This window comes from Myotis davidii, unplaced genomic scaffold, assembly GCF_000327345.1.
Source record: "Myotis davidii unplaced genomic scaffold, ASM32734v1 scaffold88, whole genome shotgun sequence".
Classification (NCBI taxonomy): domain Eukaryota; kingdom Metazoa; phylum Chordata; class Mammalia; order Chiroptera; family Vespertilionidae; genus Myotis; species Myotis davidii.
In genome coordinates, this window is record NW_006300377.1 from 3,557,826 (window position 1) to 3,577,789 (window position 19,964).

General features: G+C 37.9%; 1 protein-coding gene across 1 annotated transcript in view; it reads left to right on the forward strand.

The window, feature by feature from the left end:
- The window catches only part of ZMYM6 (zinc finger, MYM-type 6), a gene marked incomplete at its 3' end in the record, with an annotated part of 54,496 nt that extends 34,536 nt beyond the window's left edge, over nt 1-19,960 (forward strand). The window contains exons 11-16 of the mRNA XM_015572776.1: nt 931-1,103; nt 4,778-4,925; nt 6,243-6,383; nt 7,204-7,241; nt 15,826-15,970; nt 18,912-19,960. Coding sequence (XP_015428262.1) covers nt 931-1,103; nt 4,778-4,925; nt 6,243-6,383; nt 7,204-7,241; nt 15,826-15,970; nt 18,912-19,960 — 1,694 coding nt within the window. The remainder of the gene's footprint in view (nt 1-930; nt 1,104-4,777; nt 4,926-6,242; nt 6,384-7,203; nt 7,242-15,825; nt 15,971-18,911) is intronic.
- Nucleotides 19,961-19,964: the final 4 nt, after the last annotated feature.

Here is a 19,964-nt window from a genome sequence, read left to right on the forward strand (position 1 = left end):
TTTTCTTTTTTTCTAAGGTTTATTTATTTTTTAAAATATATTTTTATTGATTTCAGAAAGGAAGGGAGAGGGAGAGAGAGAAACATCAATGACGAGAGAGAATCATTGACCAACTGCCTGCTGCACACCCCACACTGGGGATTGAGCCTACAACCCGGGCATGTGCCCTGACTGGGAATCAAACCATGACCTGGTTCATAGGTTGATGCTTAACCACTGGGCTATACTGGCCGGCCAAGCTCCTTTAGCTTTTTCTTGTCTGGGAAGCTCTTTATTTGTCCTTTGATTCTAAGTGATAGCTTTGCTGGGTGATACTCTTATTCTTGGTTATAGGTCCTTGCTTTTCATCACTTTGAATATTTTTGCCACTCCTTTCTGGCCTGCAAAGTTTCTGTTGAGAAATTAGCTGACAAAAGTCTATCTTTTCATTTATTTATTTATTTATATTTTTTCTGTATTGTTGAAAGTATTACAGATGTCCCCTTTCCTTGTCCCCCCCCCCCAATAACCCACTCTACCCCACACCCACAAAAGTCTATCTTTTAAAATGTTACTATAACCTCGGCAAAGAAAAAACTTCTGAAATATAATTAGATCAATGATGATATTAGATCTCTTCATAAGTTTAGCTCTGATTTCAGAGATCTTTCCTTGCACCCATTTGTGAAGCAGGTACTTAAGCAATTATGGCTTCTTGGCTTAAGAAACTGATGTTTCTGAATATAGATGGTCTTATATTTAGAGGATATGTAAAAGGTGATTTAAGTTTGTTTTGTGAATATAGAGACTATTCTTTAACCTAGAGGCAAATAATTGTGTCCAGTATTTAGAAATTAACAATTGTGGACATCTAAGACTGTAGAAACTCACTTTACTTCCTTCAAGTTAGTAGATTTGATGTTTCTTCCTTTCATCCTTTCTGGTTCTCAGTTTGCAAATACCTCTCTGCCCGTGACTTTGGAGAACGATGGGGAAACTACTGTAGGATGTGCAGTTATTGCTCCCAGACATCCCCTAATTTGGTAGAAAACCGATTGGAGGGCAAGTTAGAAGAGTTTTGTTGTGAAGATTGCATGTCAAAATTTACAGTTCTGTTTTATCAGGTAATTATACCTCTTTGGCTTCCTGAAGTTTATAAAAATTATTTTTTGTTTAAATATGTTCAGATTATATGAGTAAAGTTTTGTGTTTAGAACTGGATAAAATAAACTATGGGCTCCTAAAGCAAAATTCATTTGATTATAAATTTGAAATCTTTGGGGTAAAGAGTACAGAATTTCTGGAGACGTTATTATTTGAGGATATGTTCCTTTTAAATTTTGCTTTCTTATAAGGCACATTGACCTTGTTATAACTGAGTTAGAACTTTATGTAGGTAAGTTGCCTTATGCCTTTCTCATACAGAAAGTTCCTTTGAGAAATTTGAAGTCAGGCCTTGTTCTCATTTCATAGATCAAATGACTATGACTGACCTCCTTACCCACCTCCTTTTAAAAAAATTACTTTTTTGTAAGGTTAACAATGAAAGCTGGAATTAATTGAACCACTAATACATGTCCAGTGCTTCATAAGTGTTCATTTAATCCTTACCGGAATCCCAAGAAGTAGGTATGTTATTGCCAGTATAAATAAGGAAAAGGAGTAAGATGTCCTTAAAGAAGCTGGTAGGTGACAATTAGACAGCACCTATACCACTCAAGTGAAATCACCTGTTTACTTGTTTCCTGAGCCCTCAAAATATAATTTTCTTGAGGGGAAGTATGTCTTGTTCATAATTATATGCCTTGGACCTATCTTAGTACTCAAGACAAAGGCTACCTCATTAGATATTGAATGAATCAAAGTCTCTCCATATTCTTCCTACTATAACATGTTGCCTCTTAAACTCTTAAAAATAGGATCTATCTTTAGATTTCTCATTGATAATTTTGAAAACAGATCAACTTTTATATTCTCTCAATTGAGGGTATCTATATGAAATAATATATATTTTTAACCACAATACATTAATTTATTTTAATAATATTTTTTTATTGATTTCAGAGAGGAAGTGACAGGGAGGGATAGGTAGAAACATCAATGATAAGAGAGAATCATTGATCAGCTGCCTTCTGCATGCCCCACACTGAGGATACAGCCTGCAACCTGGGCATGTGCCCTGACTAGGAATCAAACCATTACGTCTTGGTTCATAGGTTGACGTTCAACTGCTGAGCCATGCCAGCTGGGCTATTTTTAATTTTATTTTTACATTTAATATTATTTTGTATTATTTTTTGGTGTATACCATAGTGGTTAGACAACCATATACTTTACAAAAGTGTTTCCCTGATATTTCAAGTATCCACCGGGCACCATACCTAGTTATTACAATATTATTGATTATATCCCCTATGCTGTACTTTACATACTCATGACTATTTTGTAACTACCATTTTGTACTTCTTAATCCCGTTGCCTTTTTTACTCATTCCCCCAACTCCCCTCCCCTCTGGCTACCATCAGTCTGTTTTATCTATGCATTAGTCTGTTCTATCAATTTTGTTTGTTTATTTTGTTCTCTAGATTCCACATATAAGTGAAATCATATGATATTTGTCTTTCTTTGACTGACTTATTTCACTTAGCATAATATTCTCTAGGTCAGCGGTTCTCAACCTTTGGGTCGCGACCCCTTTGGGGGTTAAACGACCCTTTCACGGGTCACCTAAGACCACTGGAAAACACATATATAATTACATATAGTTTTTGTGATTAATCATTATGCTTTAATTATGTTCAATTTGTAACAATGAAATTGGGGGTCATCACAACATGAGGAACTGTATTAAAGGGTTGTGGCATTAAGAAGGTTGAGAACCACTGCTCTAGGTCCATCCATGCTGTCACAAATGGTAAGATTTTGTTCTTTTGTATGGCTGAGTAATACTATTCTATTGTCTATATGTACTACAGCTTTTTTATCCAGTCGTCTGTTGATGGGTACTTGGGTTGCTTTCATATCTTGGCTATTGTAAATAATGCTGCAATGATGATAAGGGTGCACATATTCTTTTGAATTAGTATTTTGGGTTTCTTTGGATAAATGTCCAGAAGTGGAATCTCTGGGTCTTAAGGCAGTTCTGTTTTTAATTTTTGAGGAACCTCAATACTGTTTGCCATAGTGGCTGCACCAGTCTGCATTCCCACCAACAGTGCACAAGGGTTCCCTTTTCTCCACATCCTCACCAACACTTGTTATTTTTTATTTATTTATTGATAATAGCCATTCTGACATGTGCAAGGTGATACTTTATTATGATTTTAAAAAAATATTTTTTTATTGATTTTAGAGACTGACTGGGCCACTCGGAGGGTGGGAGGTGTCCTTCAGCCCGGATTGTGAGAGGGCACAGGCCATGCCGAGGGACCCCACCGGTGCACGATCAGGGCCAGGGAGAGATGCGGGAGGTTAGCCAGCCAGGGAGAGACTGTGGGAGGGCTTCAGGGTGTATCTGGCCTGTCTCACTCAGTCCTGATTGGCTGGACCCCAGCAGCAAGCTTACCTACAAGTCGGAGTGTCCGCCCCCTGGTGGTCAGTGCATGTCATAGTGAATGGTTGAACGGCCTTAGCATATCATTAGCATATTACGCTTTGATTGGTTGAATGGCCGATCAAATGACTGGACACTTAGCATATTAGGCCTTTATTATATAGGACTAGGGGCCCAGTGCACAAATTCATGCACCTTGATAGGAACTCTGGGCTGCGAGGCTGCAGTGGGCACAGGGGTGGGTCTCGGCCCATCCTCTGCCCCTGCCCGGCCCCTCTGGCCACGGCCCCTACCCCCCTATCTGCCGGCAGCCCCGCTCCCGCCACCACTGCTCCCATGTGCTGATGGTGCCGGCCCTGCTTGCACTCGTCAACGGCGCGGGGTATTCAGGGCTGGCGCTGGGTGCCGACAGTAGGTGCAAGCAGAGGCTCCTGCGTTGGCAGGGGGTGTGAGCGCCGTGTGGGACCGCGGCATGCAGGAGCAAAGAATTTTCAGTAACCACCAAAAGCTAGCCCTGATGACAGCGACCAGTGCCCCGCCATGGTCTGGCGCCCCCATTCACCTGCTCTACCATCCTGCTGCAGCCAATGCCCACCATGTTCTGTGCTCTGCTGCCTGCTGCCAACACCTGCCATGGTCTGCATGTGCCCCCTGGTGGTCAGCGGTAGTCATAGCAACCGGTTGTTCGGTTGTTTGGTTGTTCCACTGTTTGGTCTATTTGCATATTAGGGTTTTATATATATAGATAGGCCATCTGTATGTCCTCTTTGGAGAAGTATCTGCTTAGGTCCTCTGCCCATATTTTAATTGGGTTGTTTTTTTGGTGGTGTTTGAGTTTTTAAAAAAATATATATTTATATTGATTTCAGAGAGGAAGAGAGAGATAGAAACATCAATGATGAGAGAGAATCATTGATTGGTTGCCTCCTGGGGATTGAGCCCACAACCTGGGCATGTGCCCTTGACCAGAATTGAACCCAGGATCCTCCAGTCCACAGGCTGACGCTCTATCCACTGAGCCAAACTAGCTAGGCCGAGTTGTTTGAGTTCTTTATAAATTGTGGATATTAACTCTGTATTGGCTGTATCATTGGAGAATAACCACAACATTTTAAGGTAGAAATCTTATATTTTGTGATCTCAACTGGTTCATATATCATGTTTTCATAGTGCCTTCTAATTTTATAATAATTTTATCTTTTCATTATTTTATAGTTTTAAGCATATCCTGTTTTTTTTCTCAGATGGCCAAGTGTGATGCTTGTAAACGACAGGGTAAGCTAAGCGAGTCCATAAAATGGCGAGGAAACATCAAACATTTCTGTAATCTATTTTGTGTCTTGGCGTTCTGTCACCATCAAATTACAAATGACCTTGTTTCACAAAGAAAAGGTAAAATTAAACTTGGCTAATGGGATTTTTATGTCAATGCTAGGATAATACTATCAGTATATACAATTGTAAATAATATAATAAGAACAAAATTTCACTGGATTCAGATAGCCTGAATTTCCTTAAATTTTCCTGTAAGAATCCTTAAGGATTGCCTTTGTGGGAAATTAATCCTGATACTTTTTGCTCTCATAATCAAACACACCAAGAATAATAAATGTAGAAGCACTAATTTTTATAGGAAAATTAGATTTGATTGCTTTTTATTGCGTTTATCTGTACATAAATAACTTACACTAAGTGATATATGCTATTCAGTTAATAAACTAGAAATAAAAGTAGGAAATTGGAGCAAATAAAGGGAAAGACTATAAATATGTTTATATAGTTGCTGTGTCTGGCCTAAGATTTTATCCAGTGCTTACTTGTAGCCAAGGAAAAAAGAACAACACATTAATTATATAAAAAAATAAAATAGATCACTTCTTCATGGGTAGCCAAATTTTTCTTGGCTAAGAATAAAATAATTTTGCAAGTAGGACAGCTAATGTGATCAAAATATCCAGATGAATAGGTAGTTACGTAGCATGTTTTTAAAATAGTTCCCTGAAGTAGGACTTCTCTGACTTAGATTAAAAACATTTGATATTATGTTCTCTGATCAAAGCCTGAAGTGCTATTGAATTGACAGAATCCATGTGCTTTGACTCCTTACAGTGTGGCTCTTGTCCACCTTTGTAGTCTTATTAATCATCACCTTAATCCAGATATGCCTTGTGCTAATCTTTTGTGTTATAGCATCCATTCCCTGAGATTTGCCAGGTGGGTGGTAGAATTTTCATTCTATGATGTGAGTTAACAAAACCACTGTTTTTATATGGATGGACAGCTACATCGCCAACTTATTTATAAAAATTGTCATGTTAAATTTTTATTTGAAGCAACATAAATGTAGGAGTTTTAATACTCACTAATAGAAAAACCCAGCTAACCCTGAAGCAAATACCTATATTTTAAAGTCTCTTGCAAAAGTTTAGTATAGTGTTATTTTATGTATCTTTGAATTATGTCAGACAGAAAATAGTGCAAAGTAAAAAATATTAAAATTCCCACTGTTAAATATAATTTGAAGCTTATAATTTTAGAAAATCAGCTTTTCTTTAAGTCCTAATGAACACTAATCTGACCAGAATCACCCAACCCAACATTATACAGAGGTAGATGTTTGCATTGCATCTTGAAAATTAAGTTGTTAAACAGGGTTTTTGTGTGTGACCCTTTTGTTTATACTAGGTCTTACCTTTTTGTTTTAATCAGTACAAATTGCTAAGGCACCAACTGCTTCAATGGCATTCCGTTCTGCGAGGACAATTACAACACCAGTTATAACCAATGTGGTGTCATTAGCAAAAGTATCTCCTGCCCAGCCCACAGGGAACACTAACAGTGTTTTAAAAGGTATGAATTGGTATAAAGGCATTTGTTCAAACTGGGAATCAGGGTTGTCTAGTGTGCATAGCTGTTGTCAGTAATATTTACATTTATATGAGGAAACATACTCCTCTGTCTTGGAGTGAAGAGGGTAGCAAGCGGGGTGGAATGGATAGGGAAGGAAGTGGCATGCATAGTTTATTTTTTTAATAACCCAAATTATTATTATTATTTTATTGTTTTCAGAGAAGAAGGGAGAGTGGGAGAGAGAAAGATGAATGATGAGAGAGAATCATTGATTGGCTGCCTCTTGCATGCCCCCCACTGGGGATTGAGCCTGTAACTGGGCATGTGCCCTTGACTGGAATTGAACCTGGGATCCTTTAGTCTGGAGGCTGATGCTCTATCCACTGAACCAAACCAGCTAGGGCAATAACCCAAATTATTTTAATATAGCTGCCTTTACCAAAAGAGATTCTCCGGTCAAGGGCATGTACCTTGGTTGTGGACACGTCCCCAGTGGCGGGTGTGCAGGAGGCAGCTGATTGATGTTTCTCTCTCATCGATGTTTCTGGTTCTCTAGCCCTCTCCCTTCCTCTCTGTAAAAAATCAATAAAATATTTAAAAAAAAGAGAGATTCTAATACAATAGGTGGGATTGTGGCCCAGGAATCCTCACCTTAACCAAGGACCCTAGGTGATACTGAGGCCAAGTTTTCTTGGTCTTTTATTGAGAAATTTTGATCTAGACTCTAGATTACCTTAGTGAGAGGAAAGTAATTTCTTGGTTTTAGTGTTTACTTCTATATATTTTGGGGATAATAATGCATGTTTTCATTTTATAACAGGTGCAGTTACTAAAGAGGCAGCAAAGATCGTTGAAGATGTAAGTTTTAGTGTTAGTATTTGCCTGATAATGCCACTTTATTTTCATTTTGGATATAACCTTCTAATATATATCTGAGTACATTTCTATTTGCAGCTTAATCTTTAAAAAATTAGAGTAATATATTATGCATTAGCTTTTGTTTTCAAATCTTAAAATTACATTATTAATGAGAATGCATTTCTAATTTATTTTTATTATTTGTGTCTCTTTAATTTCTTTAAATACTTTAAGTACTTGTTAATTTCATCGGGTTGCTTATTTTTCTCTTTTGCTACATTCAAGTAATTTTCTTTTAGACAAGAAAGTCTCTTAAAAGTTGAGTATTATGTCATTTTATGTATCTTTATACATTATGTAAAATATGTATGTCAGGCAGAAAATAGTGCAAAGTAAAAATATTTAAATTCCGACTTTCTCAAATTTGAAACATTGTAAAACTTCCCAAAATTAAAGCAGTTTTTGAAGAAATGCATAACTGCAGTTGGCAAGCTGAAAGGATTATAGACTATGTGATTATTGTCCTGTCTCAGCATCACTTTAGCAGGAAAACAAAATTCCCATCATTCTTTATCAGTATCACGTGAACCTTAGGCCTTAGGTTCATGTATTGGTGACTCTTGTGCTGCTCTCTTAACATTTGCTCTTGATATAGTAAAAAATCATTTTTTATATCAAATAACAGTGTTATTCAGATGCATTATGTGGTGGGGCTAGTGCTAAAAAGTATGCCCAGAATTTAATAAATCTGGAACAGAAATTAAATGTGACAAAATTGTGTGAAGAAGGCCAGAGGCTAGACTCCTGTTGTGATATCTCATTCTAGTAACTTCGGAGAGTGCATCCTGCAGAATATTAGAGATAATGCTCAAGAAAACAAAGCATCATTAAAGCAGGTGCCCCCTTTAGTTCACAAAATTACCTTATAACTAGGCAAGGATAATGGAATAAATGGGTAAATTCCTGGCAACATGACTCTAAGGTCAGGGCTGACAAAAGCGCTCCAAAGGCCAAGCTATTGTCTGTGCTAAGGCATGAAGTATTTTGAAAAAAAATCCTTCGTTAACACCATGGCCCTCTAGCCACTGTCCCATTTCTCTCCTCTCCATTTTGGAAAAACTCCTCTAAAGGTAGCCCTCTCCTTGCTGCCTCCATTTTTAAAAATGTGATCTTTCCTTAGCTCACTCTAGTCAGGCTTTAGTCTGTACCTCTTCACTGAAACTGCTCGTCAAGGTTGCTAATACTTTTTATTTTGCCAAATCCAATGTCAACTTTCAGTTTTCATTCTCCTCATCTTTTCTGTAACATTTGATACAATTGATCTTTACTTTTTTTTTTTTTAGATTTTATTGATTTCAGAGAGGAATGGAGAGGGAGAGAGAGAGAGAAACATCAATAATGAGAGAGAATCATTGATCGGCTGCCTCCTGCACACCCCCTACTGGTGATTGAGCCTGCAATCTGGGCATGTGCCCCCGACCAGTATCAAACCTGGGACCTTTCAGTCTGCAGGCCAGTGCTCTATCCACGGAGCCAGACCAGCTAGGGCAGTGGTTCTCAACCTTCCTAATGCCGTAACCCTTTAATACAGTTCCTCATGTTGAGGGTCATTTGACCCCTAAAGGGGTCGCGACCCACAGGTTGGCGACCCACAGGTTGAGAAGCGCTGAGCTAGGGCTTTTTCCCCCCTTTTCTTCTTGAAATACCTTCTTTAATTTCTAGGTCATCATACTCGTACCTTTTCTTAACCTACATTGCTTCCTAGGTAACTCATACAATCCTGTGGTTTTATTTATTTTATTAAATATAAAAGGGAGAGGGAGATAGAAATATCAATGATGAGAGAGAATCATTGGTTGGCTGCCTCCTGCATGCCCCCCACGGGGGATCGAGCCCACAACCCGGGCATGTGCCCTTGACCAGAATCGAACCCGGGACCTTTCAGTCAGCAGGACGATGCTCTTATCTGCTGAGTCAAACCAGCCAGGCAGTCCTGTGGTTTTAAATAGCACCCAGGTGGTGGCTGATTCCCAGTTTATTTCTTTTGCCCTAATCTCTGAGTTCCAGATTCATGTATCCAACTGTCTACTTGACATTTAGATGATTAATTACATTTAGATAATTAATAGGTATCTCAATCAATATGTCTAAAACAGGACCCTTTTATTCCTTCCAGACTTCTTCTCTAGTGTTCTTGTTACCTCCTTAGTTTGAGCCACCATCATCTTTCTTCTGGATTATTGCAGTGACCTTCTACCTGTTTTCCTGCTTCCCTTTTTCTCCTTTGCAGTTTTTTTCTTCATACTGTTGCCAAAATGATCTTCTTGAAACAAAATCAGATTGTGTGACTTCACTGCTTAAACACCTTCAGTGAAATTCTGAAAAAGAAGAATAAAGAAGAGGGAAGAGCTAGTTTTAAAAATTATGGGAAAGTTGCAAATTTTATAAAGCTCTACATCAGTGGTTCTCAACCTTGGCTGCACATTAGAATCACCTGGGAATCTTTTTAAAATCCCGATTTCTGGGCCTCATCCTCCAGAAATTCTGTTTCTTTGTTATGGGGTGGGGCACAACATTAGTAACAAAGAAACAGAATTTCTGGAGGATGAGGCCCAGAAATCAGGATTTTAAAGATTCCCAGGTGTTCTAATGTGCAGCCAAGGTTGAGAACCACTGCTCTACATAGTTGGAACAACTGATACTGAAGCCATGAACAGACGGACAAACTCAACAGAAAGGAGGTCCAGAAATAGATCTAAATATATATAGAAATATAGAAATAATAAAATTGGCATTTTAGATTAGTAGAAGAAATCTAGATTATTCAATAAATAGTATTGTGAGAATTGAGTAAACATGGAAAAAAAGTACAATTGGATTTCTACCACATAAGTTAAACCAAAATGAAGACCATGGGTAGAGCCTGAAATGCACCCCTCTCCAACCTCACACTTAGGCATGTGGCCTGGCAAGCGGAATCCCCTGCACAAGCATACACAGTGGCTATGTTGGGACTGTTATATAAATATGTTATATCCATACAGTGGAATACCATGCAGCTAAAAAAGAATGAGGCAGCCCTATATGTACAGTCATAGAGCAGACTTACATATAAGTGAAAAAGACACAAAATAGTGTAGCACACTGCCATTTCTGTTTTAAAAACAGACAAAACACATGCCTGTACACATATATAGAATATCTCTGGAAGGCAGGCAATAAATAGATAATAGTGGTGCCTCTGTGGAGAACTCAATAACTGAGGGAGAATTTTAAGAGAGATTTATAGTTTTATTGTTTACTATTTGAATTTTTGAAATTTATGTCATGTTACCCATTCAAAAATATGCATAGATTTTTTTTTAAAAAGACAAAGGAAAACTGAGCAAAGGCTATGAATAGAAAGTTCACAGAAGAGGAAATACAAATAATGCTTAACCATGAAAATACCTAATGACACTACTGTTAGATAATTTTTCATTTATTGAGAAATAGCAAAGAGTCTGATAATGTGTTGATTAGAGCAGCGGTTTTCTTTTTTTTTAATTATTTTTATTTTTTTTCCAATATATTTTATTGATTTTTTACAGAGAGGAAGGGAGAGAGATAGAGAGCTAGAAACATCGATGAGAGAGAAACATCGATCAGCTGCCTCCTGCACATCTCCTACTGGGGATGTGCCCGCAACCCAGGTACATGCCCTTGACTGGAATCGAACCTGAGACCTTTCAGTCTGCAGGCCGACGCTCTATCCACTGAGCCAAACCGGTTTTGGCAGTTTTCTTTTTTTAATTTTTTTTTTATTGATTTCAGAGAGGAAGGGAGAGGGAGAGAGAGATAGAAACATCAATGATGAGAGAGAATCACTGATTGACTGCCTCCTGCACGCCCACAATGGGATCAAGTCCGCAACCCGGGCATGTGCCCCTGACTGGAACTGAACCTGGGACCCTTCAGTCCACTCTATCCACTGAGCCAAACCAGGTAGGGCTAGAGCAGCAGTTTTCAATTGTTGTATTGTGGCACACTGGTGTGCTGCAAGAATTCTTAAAACATGCAACACTGGACTATTTAGCCAGGGACACTGATCTCTTTTTCCTTAGATTGTCAAATAAGAGAATGACAACAGTAAACACAATAATAGCCACCTAGTTGGAATGAATCAAAATTATACCAATTTCTTTCTTTGTCAGATAGGCAAAAAATATATTTTTTGGTGTGCTCAGAATTTTAGTAATTAGTTTATGTGTATCATGAGATGAAAAAGTGGGAAACAGTGCTAGGAAACAGGCTCACATACATTGCTGAAGGACATTTAATTATTTTTATATTTTTTTTATTGATTTCAGAGAGGGAGAGGGAGTAAGAAATAGAGATCAACAATGAGAAAGAATCATTGGTCGGCTGCCTCTTGCATGCTCCCCACTGGGGATCAGGCCCACAACTCAGGCATGTGCCCTGACTGGGAATTGAACCAATGATCTCTTGGTGCACGGACAGTGCTCAATCCACTGACCAGCCAGAAGAAGGTCATTTAATTTGATATGACTTTTAGGGAAAGCAATTTGGCAATTCCATCATAATTAAAGTCTGTCACATACAGATTTTAATATATTTTGACCCACCAAACAGCATTTGTAAGACCTTTTTATATAGATACTAGAGACCCAGTGCATGAAATTCGTGCAGGGGGCAGGGGGGCTCAAACTGGCCTGTGCCCTTTCAAAGTCCAGGACCCCTTGGGGGATGTCCGCCTGCTGACTTAGGCCCGCTCTCTGCAGCAGTCGGACATCCCTCTCACAGTCTGGGATTCCTTGGTCCTTACCGCCCGCCTGCTTGCTGCACCTTACCGCTCGGCTTGCTGCTCCTTAGCGCTGCTGCTGCTGCTGTGCTTGCCAGCTGTGAGCCTGGCTTCTGGCTGAGTGGTGCTCCCCCTGTTGGAGTGCACTGACCACCAGGGGGCAGCTCCTGCATTGAGTGTCTGCCCTCTGGTGGTCATTATGCATCATAGTGACAGGTCATTCCACTGGTCGTTCAGCTGTTTGGTCGATTTGCATATTAGGCTTTTATATAGGACTAGAGGTCCTATGCACACAATTAGTGCATGAGTAGGCCTTCCTTTCCCCGGCTGCTGGCACTGGCTTCCCTCTGGCACCTGGGACCCAGGCTTCTCTCTGGTCACCTGCAGGCACCCGAGACCCAGGCTTCCCTCACAGCCCTGGCTTTGTCAGGAAGGTCGTCTGGTCTAATTAGCATATTACGCTTTTATTATTATAGATAATAGCACATGTAGAATTAATTTATGTATAAGGATATTTATTGCAGCATTGTTTATAACAGCAAAAGATTTGTAATATTTAAATGTTCAGAAGCAGATGCCCTAGCCAGTTTGCTCAGTGGATAGAGCTTTGGCCCGAAGACTGAAGGGTCCTGTGTTTGATTCCATCGATGTTTTCCCCCTCCCTTTATTCTCTCTAAAATCAGTGGAAAATATTCTTGCGTGAGGATCAGCAACAACAAAAAAAGTTCAGCCGAGACACTTCACATTCCCTGAGGTACATTCAGTGTATAAAGCCCCTAGGTGGCAGCTTCATACAAAGTGATGTAAATATACCTCCAAGATAGTTTGCAAAGTGACAATGCAGAACCTTACTAAAAATATGATCATTTGTAGTCAGAAGCTTTGTAGTCAAAAGCAACTTATTTAATTACATAAACTAGCAATTTTCAACCTTTCTCATCTCATGATACACATAAACTAATTACTAAAATTCTGCAGCACACCAAAAAATATATTTTTTGCCCATCCGATAATAGGTATAATAGGTATAATTTTGATTTCATTCATTTATTCATTCATTCGTATTGTGTTGGCTGTTGTCATTTTTAAATTAAATCTAAGGTGAAAGAGATCAGTGCCCCTGACTAGTCAGGTATTGCATGTTTTAAAAATTCTTGAGACATACCAGTATGCCATGGCACACCAGTTGAAAATCATTGACATAGCCCGGCTGGCATGGCTCAGTGATTGAGTGTCGACCTATGAACCAGGAGGTCACAGTTTGATTCCCGGTCAGGGTACATGCCCGGGTTGTGGGCTCGATCCCCAGTGTGGGGTGTGCAGGAGGCAGCTGATCAATTATTCTCTCTCATCATTGATGTTTCTATCTCTCCTTCTCCCTTCTCGGAAATCAATAAAATATATATTTTTAAAAATCATTGACATAGGCCATCTTTGGAAGACTGTATAAGAAATTGGGAAGAGTGGTTGTATTCAAGGTAGAGTCTGGCTAGAGGGCAGACAAGCGTAGAAAACTTTTTCTGTATATACTTTTATACCTTTTGAATTATTATATAACTCAAAATTATTGCATATATTATCTATTTTAAAAATTTAAAACACAGTCCTTCCAGACCCTATACAGTTTGGCTTCTGCCTACCTCTCCAAATGTATTATTCTCACCCCTGCTTTCTTAGCCTTGTTCTTGTTGATATTCCTAAAGCAGGCCAAGCTTTTTCCCACTTCACAGATTTGCACCTACCATCCCTCTGCCTGGAATCCACTGACCTCTGGCCTTTGCATGGCTTGCTCTTTTGAATATTCAGAAGGTCTCTGCTCAAATGTTTACTCCTTCCTCCACACCATCGCTCTCCATTCTCTTACCCTACTTTATTTCTTCTATAGCACTTATCATTCCCTAAAATTATACATTATATATTTGTTTTACTTGTTTATCTTCTGAGCCTTCCTCTAGAATGTAAGTCGCATGAGAGTAGTACTTTGTCTTGTCTTTTGCTGTATCCCCAGGGCTTAGAAGAGTGCTTGACTTAAACTGAACATTCAGTAAATATTACTCTGTAATTGAATGGAAAAACATGTTTTTGTTTTTGTTTTTGTTTTTTTAAATATATATTTTACTGATTTTTTACAGAGAGGAAGGGAGAGGGATAGAGAGTTAGAAACATTGATCAGCTGCCTCCTGCACACTCCCCACTGGGGATGTGCCCGCAACCAAGGTACATGCCCTTGACCAGAATCGAACCTGGGACCCTTCAGTCTGCAGTCCGATGCTCTATCCACTGAGCCAAACCGGTCAGGGCGAAAAACATGTTTTAAATACATTCTCTCACTCTGTTGCTTATTCTTCAATTTTTTTTTAGAAATCCTTACCCAAGGATGTGTTTTTATTCATTTGAGGGGGGGCATGGGGGGCGGGGGAGAAACATCAATCGGTTGCCTCCAGCACACACCCAAACCAGGGATAAAACCTGCATCCTAGGTATGTGCCCTGATCGGGAATTGTACCTGAAACCTTTCAGTATGCAGGATGACATTCCAACCAGTTGAGCTACACCAGCCAGGGTTCAACTTCATTTTATAAAGACCTTTGTTTGCAAAAAAAATTCAAGGTAGTCAAATATGTCCATCTTTTCTGCTTTGTTTTTAATTCTCATGTTTTATTTAAGAATACTTGTTTCTTGTTCTGTTCATTTAAAAGTTCTCCAGTTAATATTTTTCATTTTGAGGTTGTTGATTGATATGGAATATATTTTTGCATATAGTCTGACATTGGCTCTAATTTTTCTAAATAGTTGTCCTAATTAGCGAAGATTGCTTTCATTGTTTTTTTTTTTTTTTCCGGTTTTATTTATTTATTTTTTTTTCATTTTTTTTTTCAAATTTTGGAAGGGAGGGGAAGAGACAAAGGGAGAGAAACATCAATGTGATAGAAAGGCACATCAATTGGTTGCCTTTTGCATGCGCCCTGACCGGGGCCAGGGATCGAGCCTGCAACTGAGGTACATGCCCTTGACTGAAATCAAACCCAGGACCCTTCAGTCTGCAGGCCAATGCTCTATCCACTGAGCCAAACCGGCTAGGGCTTCTTTGCCATTTTAGTTATAATATGTATAATGTCTTCCAAGTAAGTTGTAGTTGTATTATGTATTTATAGTTCATTGTATATGTATAAAAAAATCCAAGTGAGTATGTTAAGGTATATTATTATCAACTATACCAACCAAATAAATTTCAACATTTCATCTACCTGAGCAGTTTCTGTTTTTTTGCATTACCTTTCAATAGGGAAATTACTCCTGTGTTGTTGTTTTTAATTTTGTTAAAACACACATTTGCTGATATGCTCTAATAAAATAATGCACATCCCTAATAGAACATTAGACTTAACCTTTCTTTAGCAGGTCTGACAGGTGTGAGATGATACCTCATTGTTGTTTTGATTTGCATCTCTCGGATGATTAGTGACTTTGAGCATGTTTTCATATGTCTCTTGGCTTTCTGAATGTCCTCTTTTGAAAGGTGTCTATTTAGGTCCTTTGCCTGCTTTCATTGTTTTGATTATACTTACTATCGGCAGAGTATTTTCAGTAAATGGAACTAATACTGATTAGAAGAATTAGGAATTAGTGTATATTTTCCATACTGACTTCTTTATTACAATCACTCTTTCAGAGAAATTATATTTCTCTTGATACATGCCACCTTTCAATTGATAGCAATTATTGTCAGTGATGAGATACTAAAAAAATCTCTCTTTGGTTTCTTAATTTGCTTTTAACTAGGGAAATACACAGACAGATGCCATGAAACTTCTTTCTTCCCAGTCTTCCCGGCTTTTAAAGAACAAAGCATTATTGTGCAAGCCCGCCACACAGACCAAGGCCATCTCTTGCAAACCACATACACAACACAAGGAATGTCAGACAGGTATGTGTCCTTGTGCTTTCCACATGTGGAAAGTTTGTCCTCTGTTTCTTTTTTTGTAAAGAAAGGAAAAGAAAGTCATTGACAATTTCATAAATGTGAAAACATTTAACCCTTTGAACATCTAATTTATTTCTTTTATAATTATTGTCATTTACACTAATAACTACTAAATTGAATCCATATGCACACAAAGCATTATGTGTAGAGTAGACAAACATCTGTTTTTCAGATGTATAGATAAGCTATTATAATTACTAAATATAAATTTTTTTTATTAAGTTATTACATGTGTCCTTATCCCCACATTATAAATACAATTTTTTAAAAAGCATTAGTGATTTAATCTTAGTTGTTTTTTTAAAACACTGTAAGTTGATTTGTCAGTTACTAAAGGTATAACTGTATGTCTGAGGTATTGTTGATAAGGAAAATTATTTGAATTCATACTTGAAAAGGTTGTAAACTGTTGCTCCAATCCATGTTATAGCTTTTAACCCAACCTACCCTTATATTTTCAGTTACTTTCATAGCTCTGCTCAAAGCATTTTTTAATTTAAAAAAATTTTTGTATTGATTTTTTAATTTTTTTGTTTTGTGTTTTAAATATATTTTTATTGATTTCAGAGAGGAAAGGAGAGGGAGAGAGATATAGAAACATTAGTGATGAGAGAGAATCATTGATTGGCCATCTCCTGCACACCCCACATTGAGGTTTGAGCCTGCAACCCGGGCATGTGCCCTTGACCAGAATCAAACCCAGGACCTTGCAGTCCACAGGCTGACACTCTATCCACTGAGCCAAACTAGGGAGGGCCAAAATGACTACTTAAAAACAATTAGAATAGATTCAAGATTACACTTATAATAGTGCCATAAAGGAAAGAAAAGAAAAGAAAAGAAAGAGAAACATTGATGTGAGAACTAGACATCAGTTGGCTGCCTCCTGCATACCCCCTACCTGGGATCAAGCCTGCAACCTGGGCATGTGCCCCGACTGGGAACTGAACTGGCAGCTTCCTGGTGCATGGGACAATGCCTAACCAACTGAGCCACACTAGCCAGGGCTGATTTTTGTTCTTAATTTTACTTCATCGAATATACTGTATTTAAAAGCTTACTCTGTCAAAAAATAATCATCAGCTAGGTCAGTGAAGTTCAGTTGGTTGGGTGTCATCCCAGGAACCAGGAGGTCACAGTTCGATTCCCAGTCAGGGCACATGTCTGCGTTGCTGGCTCAATCCCCAGCAGGGCACATTGCGTTGCTGGCTCAATCCCCAGTAGAGGACATGTAGGAGGCAGCCGATCGTTCTTTCTCTCTCATTCATGTTTCTATCTCTCTTCCCCTCTCCCTTCTCTCTGAAATCAATAAAAAAAATGAAAAATAATCACAAGTTTTTATGAAGGATGCCTTTCTTTTGGTAGTCAAGGAGAACCCCATTTTCCTTCCTCAGTAAGTTTGCTTGCTTTATATTCCCATTAAAATGATACACTTTTTGTGTAATGAATTGATATTATATGCACATTCACATGTGGACATCTAAATGTGTAGGTATGTGTGCTTATGTGAAAAAAAATTTCTATGTTAAATATTGGATTGTTTCCTATATGCTGTTATAAACTACATTTTTATTTGAATTGCATCAGAAACCATTCCATGTGAATATAAATTTAAATATACATTGAGATTCTTAAAAGATATGCATAGATTCCAGTGTATATAACATACCCATTTCTCTAAGATTGGACAATTAGATTACTTTATTTTTTAATATTATAAAAAAAGTTGAGTTAAGCTGTGTAAATGGATCTTTGTACATTTGTCTAATTTTATTCTTAAGATAAATTCTAAGTAGTGGAATTATAGTTTCAAAAGCTATCATAGACCTTTTTTTTGCCAACCCTCACCTGAGGATATTTTTTCCATTGATTTTTAGAGAGAGTGGAAAGGAGAGACGGAAAGAGAAACATTGATGTGATAGATACACATCAATTGATTACCTGCCTCCTACACATACCCCAGGGTGCCAGGAATTGAGCCTACAACACAGGTATGTGCCCCTGACTGGGGCTAATGATCTAACCACTGAGAAATACCAGCCAGGGCAAAAGCTATCATAGGTTTTTTTTATATATGTTGCAAAATTGCCCTTCTGAAAAGCACATCAATTTATGCTCCAACTACCAGTGTTTTGATAGCATTAATTTCTCTGCACCCTAACTAACATTGAGTATTAAAACTACTAATTAACCCTTTTCCCCCCAACTTTAATTTGGAAAAATTTCAAAATTCAAGAAGATTGAAAATATAGCACAACAAACACCACTATACCCTTCATTTAAATTTTTTTTAAAATATATTTTATTGATTTTTTACAGAGAGGAAGGGAGAGAGATAGAGAGCTAGAAACATCGATGAGAGAAACATCGATCAGCTGCCTCCTGCACATCTCCTACTGGGGATGTGCCCGCAACCCAGGTACATGCCCTTGACCGGAATCAAACCTGGGACCTTTCAGTCCGCAAGCTGACGCTGTATCCACTGAGCCAAACCTGTCAGGGCCCTTCATTTAGATTTACCAAATGTTAACTTTTTGCAACATTTCTTTTCTCTTTTTTCCTGAACTTTTTAAAAGTGAAGTTATTTATTCTTAATATGATGTATTCTGTGGATTTCAACCCTGATTCCAGTTATCTATTGAATAGACAGAATTTCTTGTTCATGTACACAGCTTACAGTTTCACTTTAGTCAGTGAACAAGCTTTGGACGAAGGAGAAATTCTGTTTTCAGTGGTATCGTGGAAGTATTATGGTTTGTGTTTAAGCTTTAGTATATTCCTTTGATAAATAGTAAAAAAAGTATAAATGTTAAATATGTATGAGGAAAACATGAATAACATAGCTTATTCTTGAAAATAACAGAGATTCAAATATTTCATTCAGATTTACCTATCCCCAATGGGAAGAATGATGTGGAACTTGATTCTCCACCTGCAAAGAAAAGAAAAATAGGTTTTTTCCAGACTTACGATGTAGAATATTTAAAAGTTGGTTTTATTATCTATCCTGGATCAAAAGAAAGTTCACCAAGGCCTCAGTGTGTCATTTGTGGAGAAATCTTATCTGCTGAACACATGAAGCTAGCAAATCTTTCTCATCACTTAAAGACAAAACATTCAGAATTGGAAAACAAACCAGTAGATTTTTTTGAACAAAAATCTCTTGAAATGGAATGTCAAAATAGTTCTTTTAAAAAGTGTTTACTAGTTGAAAAGTCACTCGTGAAAGCTTCTTATTTAATTGCTTTCCAAATTGCTGCCAGCAAGAAGCCATTCTCCATTGCTGAAGAGTTAATTAAACCACACTTAGTAGAAATGTGTTCAGAAGTTTGGGGTTCAAGTGCTGGAGACAAAATGAAAACCATTCCTCTTTCTAATAATATGATTGGACACAGGATTGATGAACTGTCTGCAGACATTGAAGACCAGCTGATTCAAAAAGTCAGAGAGTCAAAGTGGTTTGCCCTTCAGATAGATGAGTCTTCAGAAATCTCAAATACTACCCTTCTTTTGTGCTATATTCGCTTCATTGATAATGACTGTAGTGATATAAAAGAAGAATTATTATGTTATATTGAAATGCCTTCACCAATAACTGGTGTTGAACTATTTGAACTAATAAATAAATATATTCATAGTAAATCTCTGAATTGGAAATATTGTGTTGGTCTGTGTACAGATGGGGCTGCAAGCATGACTGGCAGGTATTCTGGTTTAAGGGAAAAAATTCAAGAAGTTGCCATGAATACACTGGCGTTTACACATTGTTTTATTCATCGTGAACGTTTAGCAGCAGAAAAGTTGTCTCCATGCTTACATAAAACTCTTTTGCAGTCAGCACAAATTTTAAGTTTTATAAAGAGCAATGCCTTGAATTCACGTATGTTAACAATTTTGTATGAAGAGATGGGTTCTGAGCATGTGAATTTTCCACTTC